Source organism: Passer domesticus, chromosome 6 (genome assembly GCF_036417665.1).
Source record: "Passer domesticus isolate bPasDom1 chromosome 6, bPasDom1.hap1, whole genome shotgun sequence".
In the NCBI taxonomy this organism is placed as follows: Eukaryota; Metazoa; Chordata; class Aves; order Passeriformes; family Passeridae; genus Passer; species Passer domesticus.
Window position 1 is genome coordinate 16,062,567 of NC_087479.1, and position 26,365 is coordinate 16,088,931.

Consider the following 26,365-nt stretch of genomic DNA (forward strand, 5'->3'; position numbering starts at 1 on the left):
CCTGTTCTTGCCTCAATTCCCATTCTAACAAGGACTAGAAAAGCCAGTCCCTAAATGATAACAAGGAATGGTGCAGGATCACTTACATGTAAAAAGTTTTACAAAATGTTCTATAAGGTATAGAAAAAACAGACCTTGTGAGTAGGAGGTCTCTGCTAAACAAATGCACACCCAAAACTGCAGACCTATCTGTTGACAGATGAATGCAGGGGGCCCATTTCTGACCTTTTTAACAGATGCATACCTTACTGATGTTTTGTGTTCTCCATGGGTTCTCTGTGCACTGCTGAGTGCTCTGTTGTCACACTCACATAAACTGATGTGATCCCTGCCTTATTATTTTTTCATGGCAGATATGAGGTTTAGAAGATGAAGAGGAAGAGGGTCCATGTACGTTCTGCTTTGTTATTTTATATGCATGAATAGTTCCCTTCTTTTTCTTTTTTTTAACATATTAAGATCAGGAAATATTAGGACATTGCCCTAATAGGAAAAAATCGGTTTTATTAATGGGGCAGCAGCTTACAGACCAGCCACCAAGTCACCTGTTACCTACAGGCAGGTAACATATCCAGGCCAAAGGTTTTTTTGAGACAAGCCTGTCAGCCCTGAAAAGCTGTTTCCAGGTATTCACAGACAATTTACTACATCCCTGTTCTCAGGGCTCTACATTCACCATCACAGAGAGCTCCTATGAGCTGCCAGCAAATGGTAGGTCATTGTCTTTTTATTACCTGCTTCTCTCAGAAAATTATTCCCTTTTTATCTTGTCTTTTGACAGTAGCCTGCAAAATCACATGAACCATCTGAATGTGTATTTGACACTCAGAAATAACATCTCTAACAGGAGCTGAACTGATGCCTTGTGAAGGCTGACCTAGAACAGAGGCTAGACAGAGTTAAAGAATAAAGTAGGGATTTATTAAAAGGCCTCAATGGATACTCCTTGGGCAGTACAAGATCCCAGCCAGGGCCATACCCAAGATGAACCCAAAATGGTCACAAAATGGACATGGTCACGAGATCTCTCACTTTTAAAAGTTTTGGTTCATTAGCATATTGCAGTTAATTGTCCAGTTACAACTTTAGGTTATGAAGTCACATGCCTCTTGTTTTTCTCTCTTCAATCCACACTGTTTATGCTCTTGGGCCTGAAATTTGGGTTGGTTGTCCTTGGTTCCAAGAAAAAGGAAAGGAATCGTTTTGTCTAGCTCCTCTGTGAAGAGAGCTTACCATCCCTTAATACGAAGCTCAGAACTACACACTACAACAGTACAGAATCTGAAAAATATAAAAGCTAAAACATAAGGCATCAACTAGAAGAACTTTTCTTTCTCTTTCTTTCTTTCTTTCTTTCTTTCTTTCTTTCTTTCTTTTCTTTCTTTTCTTTCTTTTCTTTCTTTCTTTCCTTTTACTTTCTTTTCTCTCACCATGATCCTTTTTGCAGGAAAGCAGAAGTGAGCATATTTTCTCTGTCACCAGCCACTTACTAGGAATGCCCAATTCTATTTTGCGTGTGGGCTGTTCTTTGCTTTAGTGAGAAAGAAATCTTTATATGGGTTCAGGGTTTAACTTATGTCTATTCTGTAGGGTCTATATACATCTAGATGGTTAAATGTCTATTAAGTGTGAGGTGGAGCATGGTTTATTGTGTGCAGGTAGGAGTTGTGGCTCAGTAGTGCTGAACTCGGCTGGCTGCAGGAGTAACCCCCAGGACAGTGGGGGACTGGCTGGAAAAGCTGTAGCACACTGTATCCTACCCCAGACAGACTGTTCCTATTGTGTGACCTAGCCAAGTGACTGATGTGACTGCCTCGTAAGCATATCCTGAATCTGCTTTCTCCTCTTAAAAGGAAATAACTGCTTTAAGAGTCATGTAAGTTTATACAGGGGAAGTCAAAAGTCTACAAGCAGCTCACAACCAGGCCTGCTGCAGTAGGGGCAGGGTAAGTAGGTGGAGGTATTGCTGCAGTGTGCTAAGCACGAGGACACAGATTAGAGAAGGCTGCAGACATCATCATGTGGTGATCAAACCTTGCACTAGTGAAAATGACATTACAGGTCTCTTCCATCTCTGTACCCATTATTACTGGTATTTCTGTGCTGAGCAAACAAATGCTTTGTTTTAATTTCAAATTTTACCTAAAGAAAAGACATTGTCTCAGGACTACTTTCCTTGAGAGATTCCCCATACATGACTAAGTGCTTTGAGTCGCCAACAGGAAACAGTGCATTAGTAGGTTTGTCAAGTTGCTACTCTGTGTGTGTGTGTGTGTTTGTGTGTGTGTGTGTATGCTTAAAACTTTAAAGAAATAGTTAATTCAGGGCCCTTCTTCCTCCCTGCCCCATCCCCCAGCCTCAGTTCTGTGCCTCTGTTCTTTGTGGAAGCAGCCCTATGGACAAAGCTTCCAGCTGCAGGGACAGCTGTGTTTGTGGGGTGAACTGGCTCCATTGTAGATACAAGCATCTGAAATACCTTCTGGTCTGTCGGGCTGGAGGGTAGCAGAGGAAACAGGAAACAGAGGGGTCTGTGCTGGGACTGGGGACTGGGGAAGGGCAGACCAGAGGGGAGGGCAAAATGACTGTGCCATGGAAGAAATGAATGCAACTCACCTGCTGACACAGTAGAAGGCAACCAATTTGAAAACATCCTCAAATACAAGGACAGATCCTTCCAGGTACAGGACTGGTGAAAAACAGAAAAGACAGTCAGCAGCTGATTTCTTTGAGCTATAAGATAAAAAAACAAAACAGGTAGGTTTGGCAGGCACATCTTGTGTTCTGTGACAGTCCAGTAATTGCATGGACTAATATGATGAAGCATAAAGACCCGGCTTCAGGTGGCCAAATGCAACATGATTCTTCAGGGAGACACTAGAGAAGAAATAGCCTGGCTTTCTGAAAAGTTAGCTCAAAATATCCAAGGGTTGTGACACTAACGGAAACAATGGGAAGAAAGAAACCTCCCAGCTCACTTCCAAAGGGATCGTTACAAGCCCATCTGTCTCTAAGGATGTGCATCTCTGCAATACATACAGGGCTGACCTTGTGACTCTCCATGCTGGGATCTGGTTTGGTCTGGATGGACAAAGTGCTTTGAAGAAACAAAAAATAGAAATTACTGTTTCATTACTGTGTGTGTGGGCTCTGACCTGGGTCACTCAGGCAGTGTGATCACAGCCTATTTGTATCTCTTCTGTCTTCTCCCTCCCATGGTGTTATTCAGCGACTGCACTCTCCAAGTGGCAAAATACAATCCACCATATTGCCGAGTTCTTTAAGATGACCTTCTTTATAAAGACATGCATTTGAACATTGTGTAGCCCAAATCTCATGTTACTACAGAGCTTTTGGCTTTTAAACTAGAAAAAATTCATTGACCGGTGGTGAAAATTTCACTGACTGATAACCCAAGGCAGAGAGAAAGACCTGGATCTGCAGGAGAGATGTGTCCATCTTTGATTCAGCCTTACAGTCTCAGAAACACTATGGCTGTTTGCACACAACAGGGCCCACTATGGACATTGACAAGGGCAAGGAAATCTGCTGTGGATTCTCAGAAATGCCTACTTACTGGTGGGAAAGAACCATCTCAAAGCTGCACTCCAGAGCTGCCACAGGAGCACGCCAGGAGTCCCTGGGGAGCAGCACCAGCTCCCACCCCATGGCCCTGCCCACAGATGCTGTGCATCTTCCTTCACGCTGCTCTAGGTCACAGGTCAGAGCTGTGGACTCAAAGCTCAGCTCTTGTGATTCAGCTTCCTCAGTCAGCCGTGATTCAGAGCCCTGTGAGCCGTCTCCAGCCCCTTGCCATGCCTGCCTGGTGGCTGGGCTCCTGCAAAGGAGGGCCTCCAGCACCTGCAGGAAGGAGACATCCTCCTGATCTCCTCTCCCTCACCTCTGTGCCCTGGCTCTCGTTTTCCAGCCAGCAGACAATCCCCCTGCAAGGAAACGCTCAAGATTGTCTCGTTCAGGTTCATAGCTCATTCCCCAAACCAGGCATTTCCTCCTTTTGCTTCTCCCTTTGTTCTAGCCCAGGCCCAGCAGGTTGTTATTTTGGGCTGAATACTCCAATGTAGGCATTTTTTATAGAGACAAAGACCATGTAATTCTCAGCAGTCATTCCTAGCATCAGTTTATGTTGGATCAGCATGAACAGTTTAACCCCAGTGTATGCACCCGTACCATACTGCAATGTGGAATTTAAAACATACTTCAAGCAAAACAATCTTTTTCCCTCACTTTTCTCTCCCAACTGGAAAAATCATGTTTGGCAAGTTTTTTTCTTTTTCCATAATAAGAATCGTATTTCAGTCAGGGATTTTCATTAAACATCTACCATGAACAATTTCTGTAGTTTGAAACCCATCTGCTTTGCAGTTCTAACACAGGAAACAAAAATAAAGACAAAACCCAGTCCTGCTCTGGAGAATGAACCAAAACCCAAGAGTCTGAATTTGCTCAAATCTCCATCTATTAAATAAAGCCCTTTTTACAGATAATGGTTTTAAGGGAGGGTTTGTTTTTTTTTTTTTTTCTGTCAAGAACTACATGCTCACTTTGGCATTCTGAGTTGCAGGTATCCATAACAGACCAGGCTGCACCTGTACATGCTCACATATATGAGCAAATTGCTTGGATTGGGACTATTGATTGTTTCTGTGCCAGGAAGCTCTGCCACTAGAGAGCTTGAATGTCAGGCAAAAAAATATTAGTCTGAGTGCCTCTGTGTCAGGAGTTTCCACATATAAGTGCCTTGCCACTGCATAGCTACTTCTCCTCCTCACATATACAGTTAAATTGCATAAAACACCACAAATCACCAGGAATTATACTGCTAAGGAAGACTAGGTACAAAAAGCTGCTGAAGCTCAAGGACAGAATTTTCAGCAGGTGGTATATATAAATAGGACTGTCCCTGCTCTGGGAGGTCACAGAAGGTAACAAAACCAAGAATATTTCTCAGCAGGCTGGAATTCATCATACAGAGACCCACAGCTCTCCTGGGACATTTTTGGGCAGCCTGCAAACAAGTAAGAACAGATGGAAGAATAGTAAGAATAGTGCTTTAGATGTGTCATTACTCAAGGTACTAACACCATCAGGACCAATACTCAGCCCAAAATTTATTCTGAGCGGTGGCCATGTCAAGCAGCCTGCGTAGAGTTGCCATGGCTACTTGGATCTGCTCCCAGCCCAGCACCCATGGGGAAATTCTGCCTTGCAAACTCCTGAGGGGAACATCTTCTTTGGGAGAAAATGTAACACTTTTCTCTTAACGTATTTTTTTCTAGACACCTGCTGACACCAGCAGACATCACTGATAAGTAGTGCTTTTCTTTTGGATGGCAGATGATGGGTTTGAAACAGGAACTTGTCTTGGGGGAATGGTTGCCATTCACCTGTGGAGATCATTATGTGCATCCTGCTGCATGTCTCTAATTCCTGGAAAGATGCAGAAAATAACAATCTTGAACAGCTAAAAGGGCTCTGCTGACTTTTGGGGACAATATTTCTGTCCCCCAGAGCCATTGCTGCCTTCAAGGCACCCTGCTCTGAGAAGACAATCAGGAAGAGGTGATTTCCTCTGGCTGTGGGTGTGTTGTGGGTAGCTGGGGACATTTCATTGACATGAGAACTGCTGCTTAGGGAGGGATCGTGATGCTGCCATTTATAGGAACTCATGACTTTAGCAGAATCTACATGCAGACATCTGCCAGACTGCTGTAATCCTGATGAAAAGTGCAGAGAAAAAAATTCACCTTTCTTGGGCTTGTAAAACTAGATCCAAGGCACCTTAAGAGCAAGGAAATATCTACATCTCACCATAACAGTGCCTGAATGTCAAGAATATGATCAAAAGCAAGAGAAAAATAGGCTGGGTTCTGTGAGCCAAACATATTGCCACAGCGTATTGAGTTTTAGCTGATATTTAGAAGCCCATTGAAAAATGTCACCTTCAGGAAATAAAAGGGGAAATGTGTAGATCAGTGGGCAATTTTGAGTAGTCTGAAACAAAGAGATAAGAAGTAATTGAATTTTTCTTGTGGGTGACAGAAGCATTACCAACATGAATTAGTGGTTCATTGGTGACAATACTCTGTTTTTGTGTCCTTTGGCAACTCAGTAAATGAACAGAACATGGCCAGGTTATGAACTGTTATATATATTTATGATTGTCTCATCTTCCTCTTTCAAACACCAGCATGGTCTGAAGAGTGTCATCTTTAGGCACTGACTCGAATCTGTATTCATGCTCCCTTTGCTCTTTGGATCTCCCCATCATTTCTCCATCCAGATGCAGATGTCTTTGAGTCACACTGTCCCTGAGCATTCTCTCTTCCTTTCCTCTCCAATTTTTTCCCCACAGAATTGTGTTTTCTAGTTCCACTGTTCTGGTTACATGGACAAACCAAGCCAATTTCCATCTTATTGCTTACACCGGCTCATGGGACTCAATTACTTCAGCTTCTTCTCTAGTGGCACTGTAAGTGCTATCCACTTGTTTTTGGTATCTGTGTAGTCCTTCAGAGACATCTGAATTCAAAGACACAAATTCCTTATTCTGCAGCAGTTATGTGGACAGAGGACTACTGAGAAAACAACCATCCTCAGAAGTCCTGCCTGGATGTGCTGAGATGTTCTCAATCTTCCAGATTCTGGGAAACTGTGAGATTTATCATTATGGGTGTGATTCCAGTTTCCTATTTTCGGATTGTAAGTCCAGAGTGTCCTAACAAGAGGTGTTTTTCTCCCTTGATATAAGTTTGATACCACAGTTGCCACGACCTTTGCAGTAAGCAGCACAGGCCAGCTTTGCTGCTGTTCTACCCTCAGTGAGTAAACCTTGCTATGAGGATGGGATCACACCAAGGCAGAGGCTACCAAAATTCTTCCTCCCAGACACTGACAGTTCAGGTTAGCAGGTTAGCAGCTCCCTGCCACTGGGGAAGGAGTGCTGGGTATTTTAATGGTGTGTTACAGTGACTGCTATAGCCCCAAAGCTGAGGCTGTTGTGTCTGTCACGATACACTGTGATTGTCCTACCTGCTGTGCTTTGCAGAAATGTGTCAGAGTGTGATGTAATTCCTTCAGGTTATTGTTCCACTTCCCCAGTTCTGACCCTTGTTCATGCAATTGGCTCATGGTGGTTTTAAGAGAAAGATCCTCAGCTGGATGGTTCTAAAGGAGGAAAATTTAGACTTCATTGGCAGAAGTCCTTATGGTGTTTAAGGACTTTCTGCAACATCTCTGTTGGGAAGTTCCTAGTATCTGTCTCTAGCATTGTTTCATGTGTTATTTCTTGACGACCTTGTGGATGGTACTACATGGCCTTCTAATGCTGTGTTTTTGTAAAACACTGACACTGTTTATCTTTTTTCTCTTCTCAAGGCCTTTTTATTTATTCTGTAATCTGTTGCCTCTGCTTCTTCCACATGATTTCAAAGCTGTAGTTTCAGTTTTGGTTGCACAATTCTAGACTGTCCTGGTCAACCTATGTCTTTTTTGTCTTTCTAGTGTGCTTTACTTAGCTGCCAGTTGTTTCTGGGCTTTTTCCTCATCAAGGAAGGGCTGAAACTTCCCCCATTTGAACTTCTGCCTGAGACTCCTGTTGTGCATCCAACTCCTGCTTTTTCAAAAGATTTCAATTTTATGGCTTCCTACAGAGCTTAATCTTTCTGACTATGATGAAAAAAAATATCACTGTTCATGGCAGTTCCTGGGAAATTGGAACTAATGAATTATGAAAATGATAAAGTGTTAATGAGCTTGGTTGTAGAGTATAAGAGAAATCTATTTTTAAACTATGTTCTTCACTAAGTATAATTATGTTGTGCTGAACAAAGTGTCATTAAAGAAGATGGAAATCACAGGCTTTTGTACTCTTCTCAGGCTGGAGCTGAGTAGAAGGGACACTTGGTAGAGATGACAGTTCCCCTCTACCCTGTGTGCACGTTCTGCTGCTAAGATAAGGAGCTGTCCTCACACCTAACAGCCACAGGGGCCTTGACCACTCCACTGAATTTTGGCTCGTCCACATTCACCCAAGATGGGCAGCACCTTGGTGTCCACTGAGGTTTAATGCCTTTAATTAAGTTTAAAATCCCCGTGCTGCCTGGTCTTGTCGTCTCTGTTGCAGGATGCTCAAGCAGGAAAATGTTACAGGCACTTTTCTGCTCTGCTTCCTCCTCATTGGATCAGTGTTTCAGCAGGGTGAGAGGGTGCTTTCTCACAGGTACTTCAAGCACAGCCAACTCAGCTAAAAGAAAAGTGTCACAGCTCCTCAGTGCTTTCCTTAAAGGTATCCACGTGGATAGCACTGCCAGCTATTTCAGGGATTAAGAGCAGAGCACACGCTGGAGAGCAGCTCTTCAGTTTCAGAGCCCTTGCCTTACTTGTTAGGTCCTCAACCCCATATCCCCTTCCCAGGTATGGAATAATGTGGAAATTCTAGTGTTTCTTCAGCCAGACGAGATCCAGGACTTCTTCCCAGGGGTATTCCCAGGACCAGATGTCAATATGAGATACAGCTAAAGTTCCAGATGTAGTCACACAGGGTCTGCTTTTGCAGGAATAAGGTAGGGAACATGGCCCCTGTGAAATACTGAGTTCTGAGGGGGACACCCAGGAGAGTAGGATAACATATTCAATCAATGTGGGCCCTGCACTAAGCAGCTGAGCAAGAGTTGGGATCCTTGCTGGAAAAGTCACATTTTTGCAGGTCATTCAGCATCCACTCGAACATTACAATGGCAGTACAAGATTTATGCTGCCCAGCTTCCCATTAAAACTGTCAGGGCTGAGGTCTGTGGCTGACAAGACAAACTCGATATAGATACTTGTAAGTTACTCTCAAAAGGCAAATTTCTTTGGTAAAACTTTATGAAGCATTCATATATATAAACGGTTTCCTCTGTGCCTCATGTAACAGGAAACAGTGCTATGGTTTGAAATTCTGGGGATTTAGTTCTTAGCAACAGTCTCCAGGTCATATGGATAAATCTTGCGAATCAATCCTTATGTGAAAAATGCATGCTATCATACAGATGTATTTTATTAAAAATGTTTTTCTCCATTTACTTTGGAGAAGAGTTTATTTCTCTGGCTCTGAGATACATTGTGAAGTACTATAGTGCTGAGGTTAATCATACAGAAAAAAGAAGTTTGCCCAGTGTTTTAAGGGAAGACATTCAGTATTCAGAATCACATTCTGCAAGAGAGACTTCCAGGAAGAAAAGCCTTTACAAGAAAGACAATTTTCAAGGATGAGTGATGAAAGGGAATAACCCACTTTGAAATGGCAGAGGTCAATAGGGTGGACAAAAAAGGAAAAATAATACACTTCTTCTTCCTAGAGCTTCAATCCCACCTGGTTGACAACCTGGTGAAAACAGCTCTTTTGTTTCCTGCTTCTGAGGGGGATAGACTGCACTGTCACTGACTGTGAGGGTCCTACTCAAGGGTCAAGGAGTGAGGTCCTTAATGCCCTCATTTCACTTCAAACAGTATCTTATTTACCTCATTTACAAATCTAAACTAATGTTTATTAAGCTCTATAAGATCTTTAGATAGCACTGTCCAAGGATAAAAAAATATAATTTGTTTCAGTTTAGCCCCTGAGACAAGGGCACTTGTATTATGGGTACTGATTTAGAGTAGCTGTTTTAAAGCCAGTAAGCTTTTTGGGTTGTGTTCAAGGAACTAAGCAGAGCAGGGTAAGACAATATTATCCTAGAACAGCACACATAGTCTCTAGCTCTGATTACACACAGATTTTGCATTATGCCTCTTGGGAGTGAAAAATAAGGGGGAAAAAAAAGTCAAAGTAAGGATTAACAAAGCTAACAAGACCTCAAGGGCTTCTTTCCAGAATGCTTTCCCTACAATCCCATCGGTTTAAAGCTTAGAGTAAAAATAAAAGTATTTTTATGAAGAGACAGGAGGTAACTGTTCAGGATGAGAGTTAAGAAAAAACAAGAGAATAAAGCTACCCGCTATAAGCAACCAGAATATTTCCAAAACAACTTGTAAATCACAGAGAAGCCTGGCACTGTTCAATCTTAAAAAAGCAGCTGCACAAGTGTTTAATGTTTTAAAATAAGCAGTGTGTCAAAGTGATGTGGGACTCAGCTCACATGAGAAGGACTTGGTGAGACTTTCTGCTTTCCTTGTGCATGTCTGCATTTAGGAGAGAAATTATGGACTTGCACAGCAGGTTATAGAATGTGTCCTCATACCACGTTTTACAATATCCCCCAGCCCCATGGTCACGGCTCTTGCCAAACCAAAATCCTGGGCTCCTAGCTCAGAGTAGCCTCCTGAAGGGGAACCCCTTGACTCTAACCCACTTTTCAGGGTTAACACTGATGTGGATAATGAAGAACTCATCCTTGGCAGACAGACTAATCTCGGGAAGATGTCTGGGTTAGACATCCTTAGGGGACTAGAAATCATTCAGTGTCTTATCTCAAATCAAACCACAGGCAGCAGACTAGACAAAGATAATGTCTCCTATGTCCTCATTACAGCTCACACAGAGGTGCCCTTTGATCTGGTACTGCCTGTGGAGGCAGACGAGTTCCAGCAGAAAGCAGCAGCAAAACAGCACTCCCAGAGCTGTAGGTCAGGGCTGGGGCAGAGCTGCCCAGTTATCCCATGCCACGGAGCTGACTTGCTCAGTGGGAGGTTTTCCATGCCAAGAAGCTCTGTAGATGATGGCAGGCTTTTCTTGTTAGTGAGAAACGTGCATAAACAGGGGAAACAAACCCATGCAGAGTCCTGGGTGATGCAGGCAGATTGTTATCTGTGTCTGAGAGAGGCTAATCTGGAGATAACTAGAGTAGCTCTACATCTCATAGGCAGCAACAGGAACTGTGTTAAGCAACAACATTCATCAGTCTACTCTCCTAAATGGCAAGGTGTCTGCCCAGAGGCTCCTTAAATGCAATTAAACTCCTTCAGTGTTTAATTAAAATGTGAACCTGAAGGTTAACTACATATTCAGCTTTTCCAGTCTCCTCTGCTAAAAATACACAAACTTTTACTCATCAATTTGCTAATCCTTGAAAAAAAAAGTAGTCTTGGACAAGTTTTGCTGCTGCAATGTATGATTTGCTTAATTGAGATGGAATCAGTCAGTTTTGGGATAAGAAGGGAAGAAAGATCTTCTATCCCATGGGTGTTGATAACTTGTTATTTTTTCCAGCACATTTCTTCTTTTTTCAGGCTTGTCAGGCCCAGAGCTGACAACAGATTCTTGCTTTGCTTCAATCACACGCTCCATCATGCAACAATAAAGAAAAACATTCCTCTTAAGTAGATTGGAAAAATTGACTCTCCACACTACAGCAGCTGAACTGCCTGTCAGGCTGTACAAAAAGCATATAAAAAGAAGTCTGAATAGCTGTGTTGATACCTCAGTGCTGGACACTGTCAAGAGCTCAGCAAGCAAAAGGCCTCTCTGCAGCCCAGTAAATACAATCATGGCCAGGATGGGCTTGCTCAGGGCTGGTGATGCACAGCTGGCCAAGACCCTTCAGCAACCTGTGCTTCAGCCCTCTGCCTGTAAAATCGGTGCCTTCCTTTGGAAAAGTCAGCTGAATTCATCTTGGCAGGGAAGGGAAAGGTCAGCTCCTCCTCCTGCTGCCAGCAGTGCTCTGCCTTGGGAAGGTTGGCTGCTGTGAAGCAATTTGGCCACAGTTTTGCACCGACTTCCCACCCATCCCAACAGGGCTTTTGCCCTGCCTGCAGCCTCCTCTCCTGGCCCAATAAAGCAGCTCTGATGGGCTCCTGCCTCCGTGGGCAGCCTAGAGCACATTGGAGGCTCATGCAATTATTCAGCACTACAGGATGTGACCCCATCCTTGGTCACCTGCTGCCCCTTTCCAACTGGTTCTCAGACCTCTCTCTCCAGTCTGCCACCAATCTTTCCCAAAGTTACTTGTAGCCCCTCAGCCCTTTACCACCTTTAAATCTCCATTCCTGATTTATTCCACATGACCCAGCACATGGTAACACCTCTAAGGAAGCATTGCTCCCCCACTGTCCTGCTTTCACACCCCCACATCCACATTTCACTCCTTCCCAGCCAGAGCCTGCACGAGGCAGAGAAAGCCAGGGAGCAGAGGGGCTGGAGGGCAGGGACACGTGCTACTGACAGATGAGGAATGGCAGGAGCCCTTCTTGTGGCAGCACTAAGTTACAGCCTGAGCTCACATAAAACCTGACTCTTTCTCCTCAGGAGAGGGCCCATGCCCTTTTCCACCTACTTTATTGTGCTCGTGGGACTGCACTACCTTCACTGTTCGCTGGGACAACTGATATTTTTCATTATATACATAAATATATATTCAGTAAAGTAATGTTCTGTAGTGAACTTGGAGATGCTGAATGACCTTGCTGACTGGTAGATAAGTCTCCAGGGTAGTTCATGAGGTGGCTGCCAAGTCAGTCCTCCCTTTACTGTGTCACTGAATGCCAGAATGGGTTATCAAAAAACCCCCACACAACCCAAAACCCAAAAAAAGCACCACCTTGATCTTTTCACTCTGTAATGTCAGGTTCAGCCTCTCATCTATTCAGAGGAAATCAAAGCTCTAAATAGTCCTACCGTGCTTCCATGCCTTAGTTTACAGAATTAAGAATTCTTTTTGGTATTGAATGCTGTAGGGCTTCCACTGAAGGAGGCCATTTGTTTTGTTTGAAGTTCATTTTAAAAAGAACGTGGTACCATTACAGTGATAACAGAAGTAACCAAATACACTTTCTGATGGGCCCTTCTGCCTGCAGTCTGTTAAGCCAGAGATTGTTTTGAGAGGTTTGACTTGGGAAGGGTGGAATGTGTATTTACTCCTTGGATTGTCCCATGCCAACTGAAAATTCCCTTCAATATCTGTACAACAACAGTCCAGGAGCATTGCAGTGTTACTAATGGCACATGATGAAGTCTATGTCAGCCTGCAGCAAGCGCAGCTCTCCAACATGCCTAGGGGCATATCATTACCCCTGTGGGTCATTACTGGGCCTTTTCAGCTATGTTCAAGTACCTGATAGGAGCTGAGTGCAAATCTGCACTGATTAAATAAACTGAGCACATTCTCTCCTTCCCTATACACAAAGGGGGAAGAAGCTGAAGAAATGAATGTTATGGGTTTTGGGGAGATCACAGGTGACACACTAGTACAGAAAATATTTGTTTTACTTATTTTTTCACCATTCTCCCTCTGTGAATCTTAGCAGTATTTCTTCAAGAACCTGGACCTTAGAGAATTGGAAGTGTTTTTGCTGCTCTACTGAGACATCCCTTCTGAGAGCTGCTGTCTGCCCTTCAGCTTGCCCTGAGCCTGGCTCACTATCACTTGTGGGATCCCTCAGGCTGGCAGGGACAGCAGCACATCTCTAGCCCAAAATCCTGCTAAAACCAGGGCCATCCATGAGGTCAAGCCAAGTCACTCAAGGCTACATCCAGCCCAAACTTCAAAACATCCCAGGAAAATCTGCAAGTGCCACCCAAATAAATGTCTTCCTCTTAGAAGTCAGGGTCAGGTATACCAGCACATGCATCAGTTTATTCACTTTAGCTATGAAGTGAAGGATCCCATCTTTCTGATCTCAGTCTGTACCTCAGATTTCTATCTCCATCTTCATTCTAGTTCAGAAGGGATCCAAAATAAATGCAATTAAAATTAAATTTTTAAATGGCAGATTGTCTTCTTATAGGTTGTTTTCCTGTATATTCTGTTTTTGAGTATTACCAAAATTGCAGGGTTTTTCTCTGCATTTGTAATGATTATTTTTCTTTCTGGGAAAAAAATTTCTGCCTATCTTCACTCTACTTCCTGATTCCAGGAGACAGAGTGTTAGCAAAAAGACTTGCAAAACTGAGGAAGCTATTGCAAGAGCTGTCAACACTTCCACAAAAATATTCTTATCACAAAGTTCATCTGCACATATCACAAAGTTCAACTGACCCCTCGCATTGAAGGAGTTAAATTGTGAGTAGGTTGCAGTAAGCAAGCTATCCTCCTATTTTTTCCCATGACCTCATTTGTGCAGAATTACAATGTAGTTCACGTGGGAAAATACCACCTGACCATACTGTGACATGTTAGCAGCAAGTACTTTAGTCTCCGAGTTGGTTAATCCAGCCTCAGCATTATGTATTAAAACAAACATTAACAAAATTAAAGAGGGAAATCTGCCATAAATGACCATATTTGGCCATGTTAGCTGGGGTGCCAGAGGAGTGCAATAGGCCAGTCTATTGTCAGCATCTGGAGGTGCCTGAGCCAACAGAGAGCATTTACTGAGTTGTTCCTTCTCAATCTGCCTGCTCTTGCCTGCCCTGTGAGTGCGTCCCCACACAGCAGTGGCAGGCACTGACCCGAGCAGGCACACACAGGAATTTGTCTCCTTCATGGCTGAGCTCTGCCATCATGCCAGGCGTGCCCACAGCCCTCACCTCAGGCTGGCTGGGATGTAGAGACCAGGGCCTTCAGCAGCTTTGCTCAGTGCTAAACCTGCAAAGACAAACAATGTCCATCCCCCTGTTGCTCTAATGCCCCTCTGTAAACATGCTGCTGCCTGATTACTGTTGTTTAATTTCCACCTGTTACTGTTACAGGACAGTCAGAATGACTGCACATGTCCTTTTTATCTCTGCAAATGGCATTAGTCTATAATAAAAAGCTGTGGAGTTTTTCCCATATGTGCTTGGGAAGGAGGAATGGCAGTGTTGGACTGAAGTGAAGTGACTTTGAGAATTAAGCTTGCTTTCACATCTTTAGACTACACCTATTTGGAATCATTAAGGCAAGGAAGTATATTGTAAAATCTTAGCCCTTCAGTAATCTTTCCCTGTTGATTTCACATTTCCTAACATCCAACATGGAAAGGAACATCTTTGCTCATCTAAATTTCTGTGTGGTCTCCCCAGCAAACCTGTCCTTCTGCTTCCTCTGTATCTGGTGTAACTCTTCTTTCTGTCCTGACAGTTTGCTGGCAGATGTTCACTGGTGGATGTACAAAGTGGTCAGATCCTCACAAACTTTGATGGCAAGCAGGTGAAAGCAGTTGGGGAATTAACCAGACAGGTTAAACTGCTGCTGTGTGTTTTACTTCAGTTGTAATCCTTTCCTAAATCCCCCCTGTCTCAAGCATTTCATATCAAACTCCAGTCTGCACTTCCTGAGCTCAGTCTCACTTTAAGAAAGGTTAAATAAGGTGACCAGGGCAGACATTGGATTTCTTTATCAACATCCCTTTTTGCTACCAGGCTTGCAATTTTATAGCAGCACTCAGTGATTGCTCTTAAACTGCTTTGGAGTGGAGTAATTGCCTGCACCTTTTCTGTCAAGGTATATTGTGGGTCCTTAGCACAAGCTCGTACCACATAGCCTGGAGAACAGCTGCTGTCCATAAACCAGAAATTGAGCTACTGTGTCCAATGGCACCATGTCTCATCCTTCAAAGGAGGTATTAATCATGTGCTGGACATTTTTGTATTACTTGGAGATAATTTGTTTTGGTTTTCCTATTTGATTTTGCTAAGGTTATTTCAAGAGTTCTGCTACTTTCCAGCTTATTAAGAGTTGGTCTGCAGAGAAGCTTGGAGGGTCAGAGCACAGAGAACGTTAAGTCTCATAATTTTCCTCTAATAAATGAAATAGCCACACTAAAGCCAAGGCTTCACTGCAAATCCCCCCCCCTTTTCAACTGTGCATTCATTGATTTGGGGGGCTCAACCCAGCCTTGGCCCCATGTGTTGTAAAAGATGCTTCTGAACAGTTGTGTCTGGTGGCAGATTGTCCCTCCTGGGTACAGCTTAAATAAGGAATGGCAGCTCCACAACATGGGCTAATGTGGGCTGTCTCCAGAAAAACACCTCCATGTGAGCCAAGCCATTGCAGCAATGGGGAGGCAGGAGCAGGATTACAGGAGATGGGCAGCTATGGCAGGATCAGACCAGCCTCAAAACCCTTATGACATGAACCTGAAGAGTTCAAGATGGACTTAGCAAATAAATTTCATTGTTATTTCTATTTTTAAAAATCTAATAATATGAGCAATATGTTCTTTATTCTGTGAAATTGCAGATACTTCTGTTTAGTGCCATTTTGCTTACTTGGAAAGGAATCACATCCTTTTTTGTTGGTACAGAAGAGCTCGGAAAACAATTACTACACAAAAAACAATTACCACACCAAAGCATATGTAAAAGATTCCTGAGAAGTATGTGATCAATTAATGTGTCTTGTGAAATTAAATTATCTTCAGATATTATACACAAAATTTCCAGAACAAAAGAAACTGTTAACTTCAGTTTGTGGTGATAGAACATTCCTCTTCTAAAGGACGTTACCCCTGTGGCAGGCGCCCTCATGACTCTTTGTGAAAGTAAAAGCTGCTGTCACTACCTGGACTACATGCTCTGTGGTACTCAGATGCTTCTTCCAAGCTCTCAGTATAAGCTACTTCAGAAATGCACATGTACTTTAAACTTCTGATTCTTCCCTTTTTAATACTGCTGCAATGGAGCTGAGGTCAGCAGGATGACTGCTGAATGTATATCCATGAAAAGGAGAGGGAATTAGGGCCTGAGGTTGCCACCAGTTTGCTGAGAAGAGCCAAAGGCAGGAGTCAGCTGAAGAAGGGCTGCTCAGTTTGTGAGGCTGGGGCTCCATCTCAGAATGAAGCAGAAGTAAGGGGCAACTCTGAGAACAGAAAGTGCACAAAGTACTCGAGATTTTGGCAAAGATTGAGAGATAGCTGCCAGTACTGCATCTCTAAATGGTAGAAATCTTGTAACAAGCTTTAGGTTTGGGAGATTTCCACTGCTTTGAGTAAGTAAGGGATCCTTCAGGCCAAGTGCCAAACCACAGAGATCCAAGGCTTTGAAACTTGCCAGGTTTCTCAGCTTTCTGATGAACCACATGGTACCTGATATCAACTGTTTGGCCTCTTCTATAGCTACTGATACCACTGGTATTTAGCCTTCCTGTCTCTGGAAGAATTACAACCAAAAAGAACCAGAAGAAAAATTTTAAAGTCCATTCTCCTTTTGTCTCTAAGGGCTACTTCACAGAAGAGATGAAAACTAAAAAAAAAAAAAAAAAAAAAAAAAACCACAAAACCCCCCCCCCCCAAAAAAAAAAACAAAAAAAACCAAACAAAAACCAAAAACAAAGGGAAAGAGGTTTCATTTCTTTATTCTCTTACCTAGTGGGTTCTTTGGGGATTTCCATTTAAAAAGAGAAATCACAGTTAAATACAGTCTTCCCATCAGAAAACTATACTTCCCTAAATCACCAAATATAAATAAAGTTGCTATGAGGAAAAGAAATAGTAAAACAATGAACCACTCTTATCTGGCAGTGCAATGCCAAGAAGATTCTGAAGGTTTTTTTGTATTTCATTGAATGGCCATCTCTTTACAGAACACAGGGGCTGGGCAACAACTTCTGTACCACCATTGTGATAGCAGGGAAAGCCTCCTCAGATCCTGACTGAAAATTAGGATGGAATGACAATGGCTCTACAAACAGCCAAGGACAAGAAGCAGCTGGCAAGGTTATTCAAAACAGTAAGCTTGAATTTTGCTAGGTTGCAACTTGAATTTTAACTGAAGGAAGACTCTCCCTGAAATCAGAACTCTGTATGTTGAGGCAAATTCAGATTTCAGTTTACATCTGAATGCATCAACTGTGTGGAGTCTAATGAGCTGAAGTGAGGTAACGAGAAGAATTTGTTCCTGCTTCTTCGAACGCTTTAGGAGGAGCCAGCTCTCAGAAAGGGACAAACAGCTCTCCCTGGAGCACGTCACACACGTCACTGCTTATGTGTCAACCCAGAAAGGAAAGAGATTTTCTGAAGTTAAAGCGTAGATGTTTGGAAAAACAAACCCTGCCAGTCCACAGTGGCCATCGGGCTATTCAGCTGGGGTGTTTTACATATTTTCAGGAGAGTAACACCCAGCTTCCTACTTACTTGCATTCCAGAGCAAGAGAGAATTTCTGGGGGTGCTCAGAGGTCTCCTACCCTGACACTTCCAGAATACCAGGGGTGAGTGAAGGGCACATCATTAATCTGAGCCAATCCAGACATACCACCTTACTTGTCAAGGAAACTCAGGTTCTAAATTATTTTAAACCATTTAGACATCTTTTAATTTTATTTCTGAAAAAAAGTTTAGAAGGCAGTGTAGTAATGCAGCTAAAGGTAAAGAATTAATTAATCACCAAATTAATTACCAAATCTCTGTGCTGATTTACCATCTCCCCTTGTACTAGATACAGTCCTTTGGCTTTACTAACAAGAATTCATTCAATTTCTTTTAAACTTAAAATCTGGGGTACTTACCCTAAATGAGAAAAGAAGCAAAAGAGAGATCACTTCTGTACCCAGTGTGTTCTTGTCAACACAGTGCAGGATGGAGAACTGAGAGGCTTTCTACCAACTGACACACAACACTGACAGGACTCAAGCTAAAAATAATGTGAATATCCACCATAGGAATGCATGAGCCTCATGGCTGCTGGGACTGTTGCATGTGATGGCAGCTCTCCTGCTTTATGAATAAGAGCTGAATTTTAATTACCCTGCTCCACTTACTTTGCAACTTGTATGAAAGTGATGGAAATTGATTTAATTCTTACTTCTACCAGGAAGCTTGTCTCCCAATACATCCTTTGCATTAAGGTAGTGATAGATTAGAAAATGCAAGCAAGTTGGAAGAGCATGGCAGCAAAGTCTCTCTAGATAGGCTAGCTCATGTAGTACATTTTTGTACTACATTTTCCTTTGCCTGTTCTAAAAGAAATCAGATTTTTATGGCACAGGATGTGAGCGAAGAAGTAACATTTCTATAACTGACATATTTTAGGATGACATTATTTGATTTTTTAAACTTTTATCCAAAGGAAAGCTTGAATCATCAAAAACTGATTCCCCACCATGAAAAATCTGAAAGTCCTAGGGCAAGTTCAAATAGCTAAATAAAGAAAAGGTTTCTGCAGCTAACCCTTGCCCTTGTATTCTTAATTGAACACCTGAAGTTGTGGCAAAAGGTTTGCTGCTCCTGCCCTCACACGGAACACTGAACATCTCCAGAGCCGGGTGCTCCCAGGAGCAGGCAGAGGAGAGAAAGCTTCCCAGGGGGATGCAGCAGTCAGACAGGGATCTGCACCCTGTGCAGGAGCAGTGCTGTGACAGATTGTGGTCTGGCCTTGAGATTAGAACAGTTTAAGAGATTCAGTTGTACCTCTGGCTTTAAAGTCTGTTTACAATGCAGAGGTATGTGAAGAAATATAGGAGAAGGAAGAACTATTTGAACAACTGTAAAAGTTCATTTGAACAAGGAGAAAGTGATGTTGCACACTGATCTGCAGAAACAGAAGTGTTTTAGCAAAGAATAAAACAGTTTCTCTGGAGACCTGGCTTTGGGACAGAGCTTAATGGCAGAGGATTTAAATGTGTTCACATAAATAAATAGTGTGAAGTTATTGTGTTCACATAAATAAATAGTGTGAAGTTATTTTTATGAACTCTTTTGAGTGCATGTTTCTATGACTATCCTATAACTCAGGTGTTTCCAAATATTCCTTTGGAAATGGACATCATATGCCTTACACATCCATTTACACAGAGGGCTGGATTAGAAGTGGCTGACTTTGAACTGGGTTAATTTATTTTCATTTGCTGATGGCAGACTTGGCTATCCAGCTGGGAATAGCACTGGTACCAGCAGCCACCTGCTTCCCTGGCTGGCTTTGCAAACAGTTCAGGAGTGACTTGTTGTTCAGTGGGACTGTATGAGCTGCATGGAAAGGCAACGTAGCAGATGTCAGAGACTGCTGACCCCCAAATTCAGTGGCTTAAATAGAGAGAGTCAGTGAGTTAACCAAGCTTAATCTGCCAATGCTTTCCACTTTCCTCAAGACTTCCAGCTGGTGAAAGGCAGCTCCCCTCACTTGATCAAAGCACTGGCCTCCTCATCTGGAGCTGCTTTATTTCCCTATTGTGAGTCTGTAAATGATAACAGAAGGTGCAGAACCACAGGAGAGCTGAGGTAAAGCAGCTGCAGGAAATATTAACTGAATTACATCATAAAAGCAAGACCTGCTGCCAGTCACAAGAGAAACCTTTTCAGTGCAAGTGAGATTACATAAATATTGGTGATCACAAGAGGACGCAGTACCTTAACCAGAGCAAGACCAGAAAATGTGAAGACCTTACTTGATTTTTCTTCTTTAATGTTGTACTCCAGCACACCAGGAGCCTCGTTCTGCACTGGCAGGCGGACTGCAAGGACCATGTTGCTCACACTGCTCTCTTTCCTAACTAAGAATATCTGAAAAAGGAGAAAAGAATCAAGAGCTCAGCTATATTAGATGAGCTTCTAAACCTTATTTTAGGTCATTGGCAATGTAGATTTTATCAGTACAATCCACCTTTAAATAGCCTTATTTTAGCTTCATTCCACTTAGCTATGCTTTATACAACAAAAAATAATGGAGAAAAGGACATTTCATCTAAGTGAAATTCAGGTCTCCAAAGGGACTCGCAAAGTTTCTATGTATCACTTACGTCCCACTTGCGCCTAAAGCAAACTATTTCACTAACTGAAGATTTAAAACTGCACTCACAATTTGTTAAGTGATGGTCCTCACACCAGTGCCCTAAATCACAGATGAGTCACCCCAGAATGTCCCAGTCCAGGTCTAAAGCAAGAGAATCACTTGTACCTTTAGTTGGTAAGGATTTGAGTGTCCATGAGAGGAGCATAAGGCCAAAGGCTCTGGTGGCAACACTGTCCATGGCAGAGCTTTTATGGGACCAAAAGATCACTCAGCCTGGCAGGTATCCTATGAGGACCCTTTTCCAATCCCCTGGGTGAAGCCATGGGGCCAGACCAAGTTTCTCAGGGATTTGTCTGTATACAAGTCTAGAGAATGTCCAAAGCTGGAGACTGCACAGCCTCTCTTGGCAACCTGTCCCACCACTTGCAGTCCTCTCAGGGACAAAATGCTTCCCTGCAGCCAGTCTGGACCCCTCTGGTTTCAGTGCACACTGTTGCCTCTTGTGCTCCCACCCTGCAGTGCTGGGCACAGCCTGCCTTCATCTTCTCCATGGCCTCCCTGCAGGTACCAGGGGTTGCTGTGTGGTCTCCTGGAGGTGTCTTCTGGCTGAACAAGCCCTGGTGCCACAGCCTCTCCTCAGTGGGTCTGTGCCCAGCTCGCTGGCCTCCATCCCTACAGGTCCCTTCCCACAGAGCTGCTCCACCAAGAAAAAGGAAAAATGCCTCATTCTTTGTATTGCATGAGATCCTAAGTGTGTTTCTAATTAAAACTTATTGTCAGGGCTATTTTTAGCTTGTATCTTGAAGGTGCAGATACAAAGACAGAATAATCTTCACATTCATCTGTTCTTTGATAGTAAGCTTAGGCAGAAAGCAGTCAAGGTATTTTTTAAAAACTGAATTAAAAAATCAAGCTAATTTTGTAGCCTGGATATTAATATTAGAAAGAGAAGTATGAGTTGATAAAATCATTCATCAGCTGTAATGTATGGAAATCTAGCAAAAAAGCATTAATTTCTTGGGCAGAGGAATTTTTAAAAGGCTGTCTAGAAGCCAGGACCTTTTCATTCATGAGTCTCAGTCATAAGGGCATCTCCAGTCACTTTGAAGTACCCATGCTGAACACACAGCTTTGGAGCTGCTTCACAACCTCACATAGTGCTGTCATCTTGGCCTCTGAACTCAGGAGAAATGGAGCCCCAGGGTCTCAGGTTGATCATCAGGGCAGAGAAAATGCAAATAAATACACAGGTGTGTGCCCTAAACAGGCTGATTTCCCCCACCTTCTGTTGCACTGTCTGCAGGTGGAAGGCAGGCAGCACCTGCAGGGACAGTCTCTCCCTTGCCCAGGTCCTACCACCCACATGGCAGTGCTGTCCCTCTAACCACGACTGCCAGACAGCACCATCTTATAGTGCTACATCTGAAATTTAATCTAAGCAACCAGGGAAATGAAACCTGGAAATGAATCACTTCTTTTTTCCTGATCGGCACGCCTGGTTGCCATGGATCCAGAGGCTAAAATTGGACTATGGCTGTTCAGAGAATTAGGAGGTGGGTTTTCTGAGCTGTACGTAGCCCTGAGTAGTGTACTTCCCCTGGGTCAGGGCTGCTATTGAAATCAGTCTCTTCTATTTTCACCACAGGTGGGAATGGTGCTGCCCTGTTTCAGGCGGGCTCCCAGAGGGCAGGAGGTTCTGCCCGTGCCCTGGGACACCTCTGAGGCACCACCTCTTCTCCTGCCTGCTTCCCACTGCAGCTGAAGGCTGTGCCCCAGGACAGCAGGAGGAACAGGGGCAGGATGATTCCCCAAAGCCACTCAGAGGTGGGAACTCCCTGCCTGCAGGGAGTGGATAATGCCTGAGGAGGCCGGGGGCCAGGCATGGCTACATCACAGACAGTCATGCACATCTCCACTTACAGACAGAGCACAAACAAAGAGGATTTCTTGCTCAATCTAATTGAGAAATCTGATTCAGGGTGAGGTGCACTGCACAGCCTAGGCTGCTCAGGTGAATCCCACTGGAGGGTGTCCCTGGGCTGCGCCAGCATTTAGCCCTGGGATAGACTGGCTTGGCCAAGGGACAGGTCCAAACATCCTCTGGACAGGTCCAGAGCAGGTGTGCCCTGACATCAGCTCAGGTCATTCACCTGCCCTTCCCAAAGGATGCAGCCAGGACATCTATAGCCTACTATGCCTCACCTCTCAGACCTCTCAGAAAAGGGGATCAGCTCCCTTTGGCACTTTTTTCTGTTTCCTTAAACGAGCTCTAAGCTTTGCACAAGTGTATAATTCTCTAACACTCAGTTTATGCAAACCAGATATCAATTGTGGCAATAAAAATTACTCCCCAGCAGCTCCCTGAATCTAAGGTCCTTTTCTTCACAGATTTTTTTCATTGCTCCAGATCAGGAAAATCACCATATTTGTGGGTATGGTGGTGAATGGGAAGCCATCTCCATGAATCTACATGGTAAACAAATAAACGCAGAGATAATATTCCTTGTTTTCCCAAAGACAATATAACTGTTTGTGCTGCTGAGAGAGGTAAAGCATCAAATGGTAATGAAAACAGAGAGCAGTCTGCTAAATATTTTTGCTTCCACATAAAAAAAAAAAGCACTGCTCTCCTAACCAAGGACAGGAAATGTGGTTGTCTGAACTGAAATTGCTTTGGACTTACCCCTGCTGTTTCTTTGCCAAGGATCGCCCCAGCCCTTTCCTGGCTCATGTTCAGCTGAAGCCAGACAGGACATGTCTTGATGAGTTTGTCAAGGATGCTGATCCCTGGAAGCTGGAGGCAATTTCGCACAGCATTGGCCGGACAGAGATGTGTCTCTTTCCCCTCTTCACTGGCATCTCTGACAGGGCTGAAACACAGCAAGGGAGCCCCTGGTAAGCAGAGCTGCAAACAGAAATCTGGGCAGAGCAAGGACTGTGAGTGCAAACACAGACATGGGCACTTACACATCAGGAATGCTCCTTGAGGGGCATCAAACCACCACAGGCACGCTGTTATGCCAGCAGGCTGGCAGGGTGCTTTGTGCTGAGCTCTGCTGGTTTTGGCTCACCCATCGATGCTGCCAAGACACAGGTAAGGGATGCACAGGGGCAGCCAGAGCCACAGAGGGTTGAGCATGCCTGTCCGCTGGATGCCACCCTCCAGCTGAAGGGTCTGAGAGATGTTTCATGGTTCAAAAGTAGCCATGCAGCAGAGGAGTCCCTGCAGTCTAATGGCAGACTGGTGATAAATACTGGCTTCAAGCTATGGTGCTGATTTGACAAAGTCAATTTATACATGTGCTTGGCTCTGCAGGCAGTGGAAATGCTTGTGCTGAGAAGTCTGGTCACAAGAGCTCTACTGGATAAGACCATGGACTCATGGGGATATGGGCTTGTCATAGTTTGGCCAAGAAGTGAGTTTCTGGAAAAGTCGTGATCAAACCAGTCAGTGGTCAGATTTGAAATTGGCACTTGTGGTGGCCACTGAGGATTTGGATACGCATCTGAGAACACACAGGGGTTAAAAGCAAAAGATTCCCAGAGAACTTCCTCTTTTGATCTGGTGGTGAGTGGAGTCTGAGTGGAATGGGCTTGTCATTCATTTGACTAATTGATTTTGCATTTAAAGAGAAAGTAAGAGAACATACACAAAAACTATTTTGCTGCTCTAATTTTCTGCTTAGAGGTCAGAACTGAAAATAGGACTCTCACTTTTTATTTGGTCTTACTTCAAATATTTTTCCTTTTCCTTTTATTTTTAAAGATACAGATCTTAAGGTACTACATTTCAAATAAGGTCAGTCTTAAACTACTAAAGAGTAATTTCAAAGGCCTAACCTAACACAGCAGGTCTGTCCCAAACGTCAGTTTGTGTAAAAATAGCCTTTCATATCCCAAAAGCAACACAGAGATTTTATTTTTTTAGTGTTTTTTTTTTCTTTTTTCAACCCTTCACAGACAGCTTTCTCAGAAAATACAGGTGCTTCTGTAATTTGGGTTGTAGATAAAGTTATTATTTCACAGAACCTATATTTTAATCAATCCTTTTTTAAGATCATAGTCAAGACAGTAGGAATGAGAGAACTGTGCTTTAAAAAAAAGCAAATTTAAATAAGTGAAACCTACTTGTGATAAAAGCCCAGCTTGTCACATAGGTGAGGGAATTTCTTTTAGATTTAACAGCATGTGATTTTAATCAATATCATCTGAACATATCGAGAAAAACAATGGAATACAGCTTTAGGAAGTTACCCTGAGTCATCATTGGGGGTTTTTTACAGAAGAAACAACCAAAAAAAGGCCTTGTAACCATGTGAAAGGAAAACATGTGTTGGATGGCAATATTCATACTCAGTAGTGGGAAAGAAGTAATGAATTGAAGGGAAAGAAAGTTGACATATAATGACTGTTCCATAACAGCAAAAATTACTCCCCTAATTAGTCACAAAGACTTGAACCTGATCACATCTGAATGATGTGCGAAACCTCAGTCAAAAGGAGGTCAATGCTGATAATGTCTTGCTGTGTCACCAGAGGGTGAGGGAGCCATAGCTCCTGTCTGAGGAACTTTGTTAGCCATTAATTATGTAAGGTGGGGCCAGCAAGGCACTGATGCTCAGGAACCCCATTGTCTGGAGGGAAATGAGGGTTATCAACACAGTCAGGAAAACAACACAAGCCAGCTCGGACCTGCTGAGCATCAGGCACACAGTGACCCTGGCACTGGCCCCCTGCAGGCATCCATCCCTCTGCTCCCTCCCTCGGGCACAACCCCTGAGAGCCCTGCTCACAGCACCAGCTGGGGCTTGGTGAGGCCAACAAGGGCAGACTGGTGAGGAAAAATAACAGAACTGACCTTCCAATACTTGTGGCTGCATGTAGGGTCTGAATTTTGGTGAATGGATAGAAAATTGAAAATTCCAAACTCAGAATACAAGATGAAAGAGTAAGAGCCTGAAGGTGCTTGCCCTGATGGAAAATCTTGTTATTTCAGTGTGTAGAGTCTTTCAGTGCAGCAAATTTAGGGTATAAGGCTTTTTTTTTTTTTTTTTGGCAGAACAGGCAGTCCAATATTTTGTGGGCCCTCAGGGTTGAGGTATTCTCTCAGAAGCCAGACCAGCCTGGAAAGAGCTAAGCAGGCTCTTGTACCTGTAGAGAGGGATGAGTGAAAGGGGAGACTGTGGCAAAAGGAGAGGCAGGAAGTGTCATTAAGGGGATCATATGGAATCAGGGGAATGTTTGGTGAGACGTTTCCTGCCAGTGAGTTATAAGAGATGATGGATAAATTCCCAGAAGAAGAAGAAGAGGATTGCATTGCCCAAATCTCTTAAAATGTCGGGTTTGGAGCAGCAGAACACACTTTATTGAATCAAATCTGTGCTGGCTAAGAAATGGGAGTGCATGACCTCCCAGACCTTTCTCACTGTAATGCTCTGACCCATGACACACCAGTTGACGCAGTTATGGCACCGACGCTTGACTTCTGTCCTGGGCACAGCTGTCACAAAGATTTGGATGGGGCTGTGGGAATGCTTAATCCAGCAATTTAATCTGGCTCTGTGGTAGCTCTGTGGCTGCACAGAGAGGAGGGAGCCCAGGCAGCTCCTGGGCTCTTGCTGTGCTGCCAGTTTTGAAGGAATTTCCAGGGCCACTATGGTGAGCAGCTTGCTCACTCAGAATTCATGCATCAGATTATTTCCAAAGCCTCAGTTTTCAAAAATAACATAAAACTGTTCTTGTCCCACAGTCCTGCAAAACCCTTTGGCTGATAGAGGCAGGTGCTCATT

At 43.5% G+C, this 26,365-nt stretch overlaps 1 protein-coding gene across 1 annotated transcript in view; it reads right to left on the reverse strand.

Moving 5' to 3' along the window:
• Positions 1-26,365, reverse strand: part of RIN3 (Ras and Rab interactor 3) — a 66,256-nt gene that overhangs the window by 23,179 nt on the left and 16,712 nt on the right. Inside the window, exons 2-4 of the mRNA XM_064423538.1 lie at positions 23,260-23,446; positions 20,233-20,347; positions 2,614-2,686 (exon numbers count right to left, since the gene is read on the reverse strand). Coding sequence (XP_064279608.1) covers positions 2,614-2,686; positions 20,233-20,347; positions 23,260-23,446 — 375 coding nt within the window. The remainder of the gene's footprint in view (positions 1-2,613; positions 2,687-20,232; positions 20,348-23,259; positions 23,447-26,365) is intronic.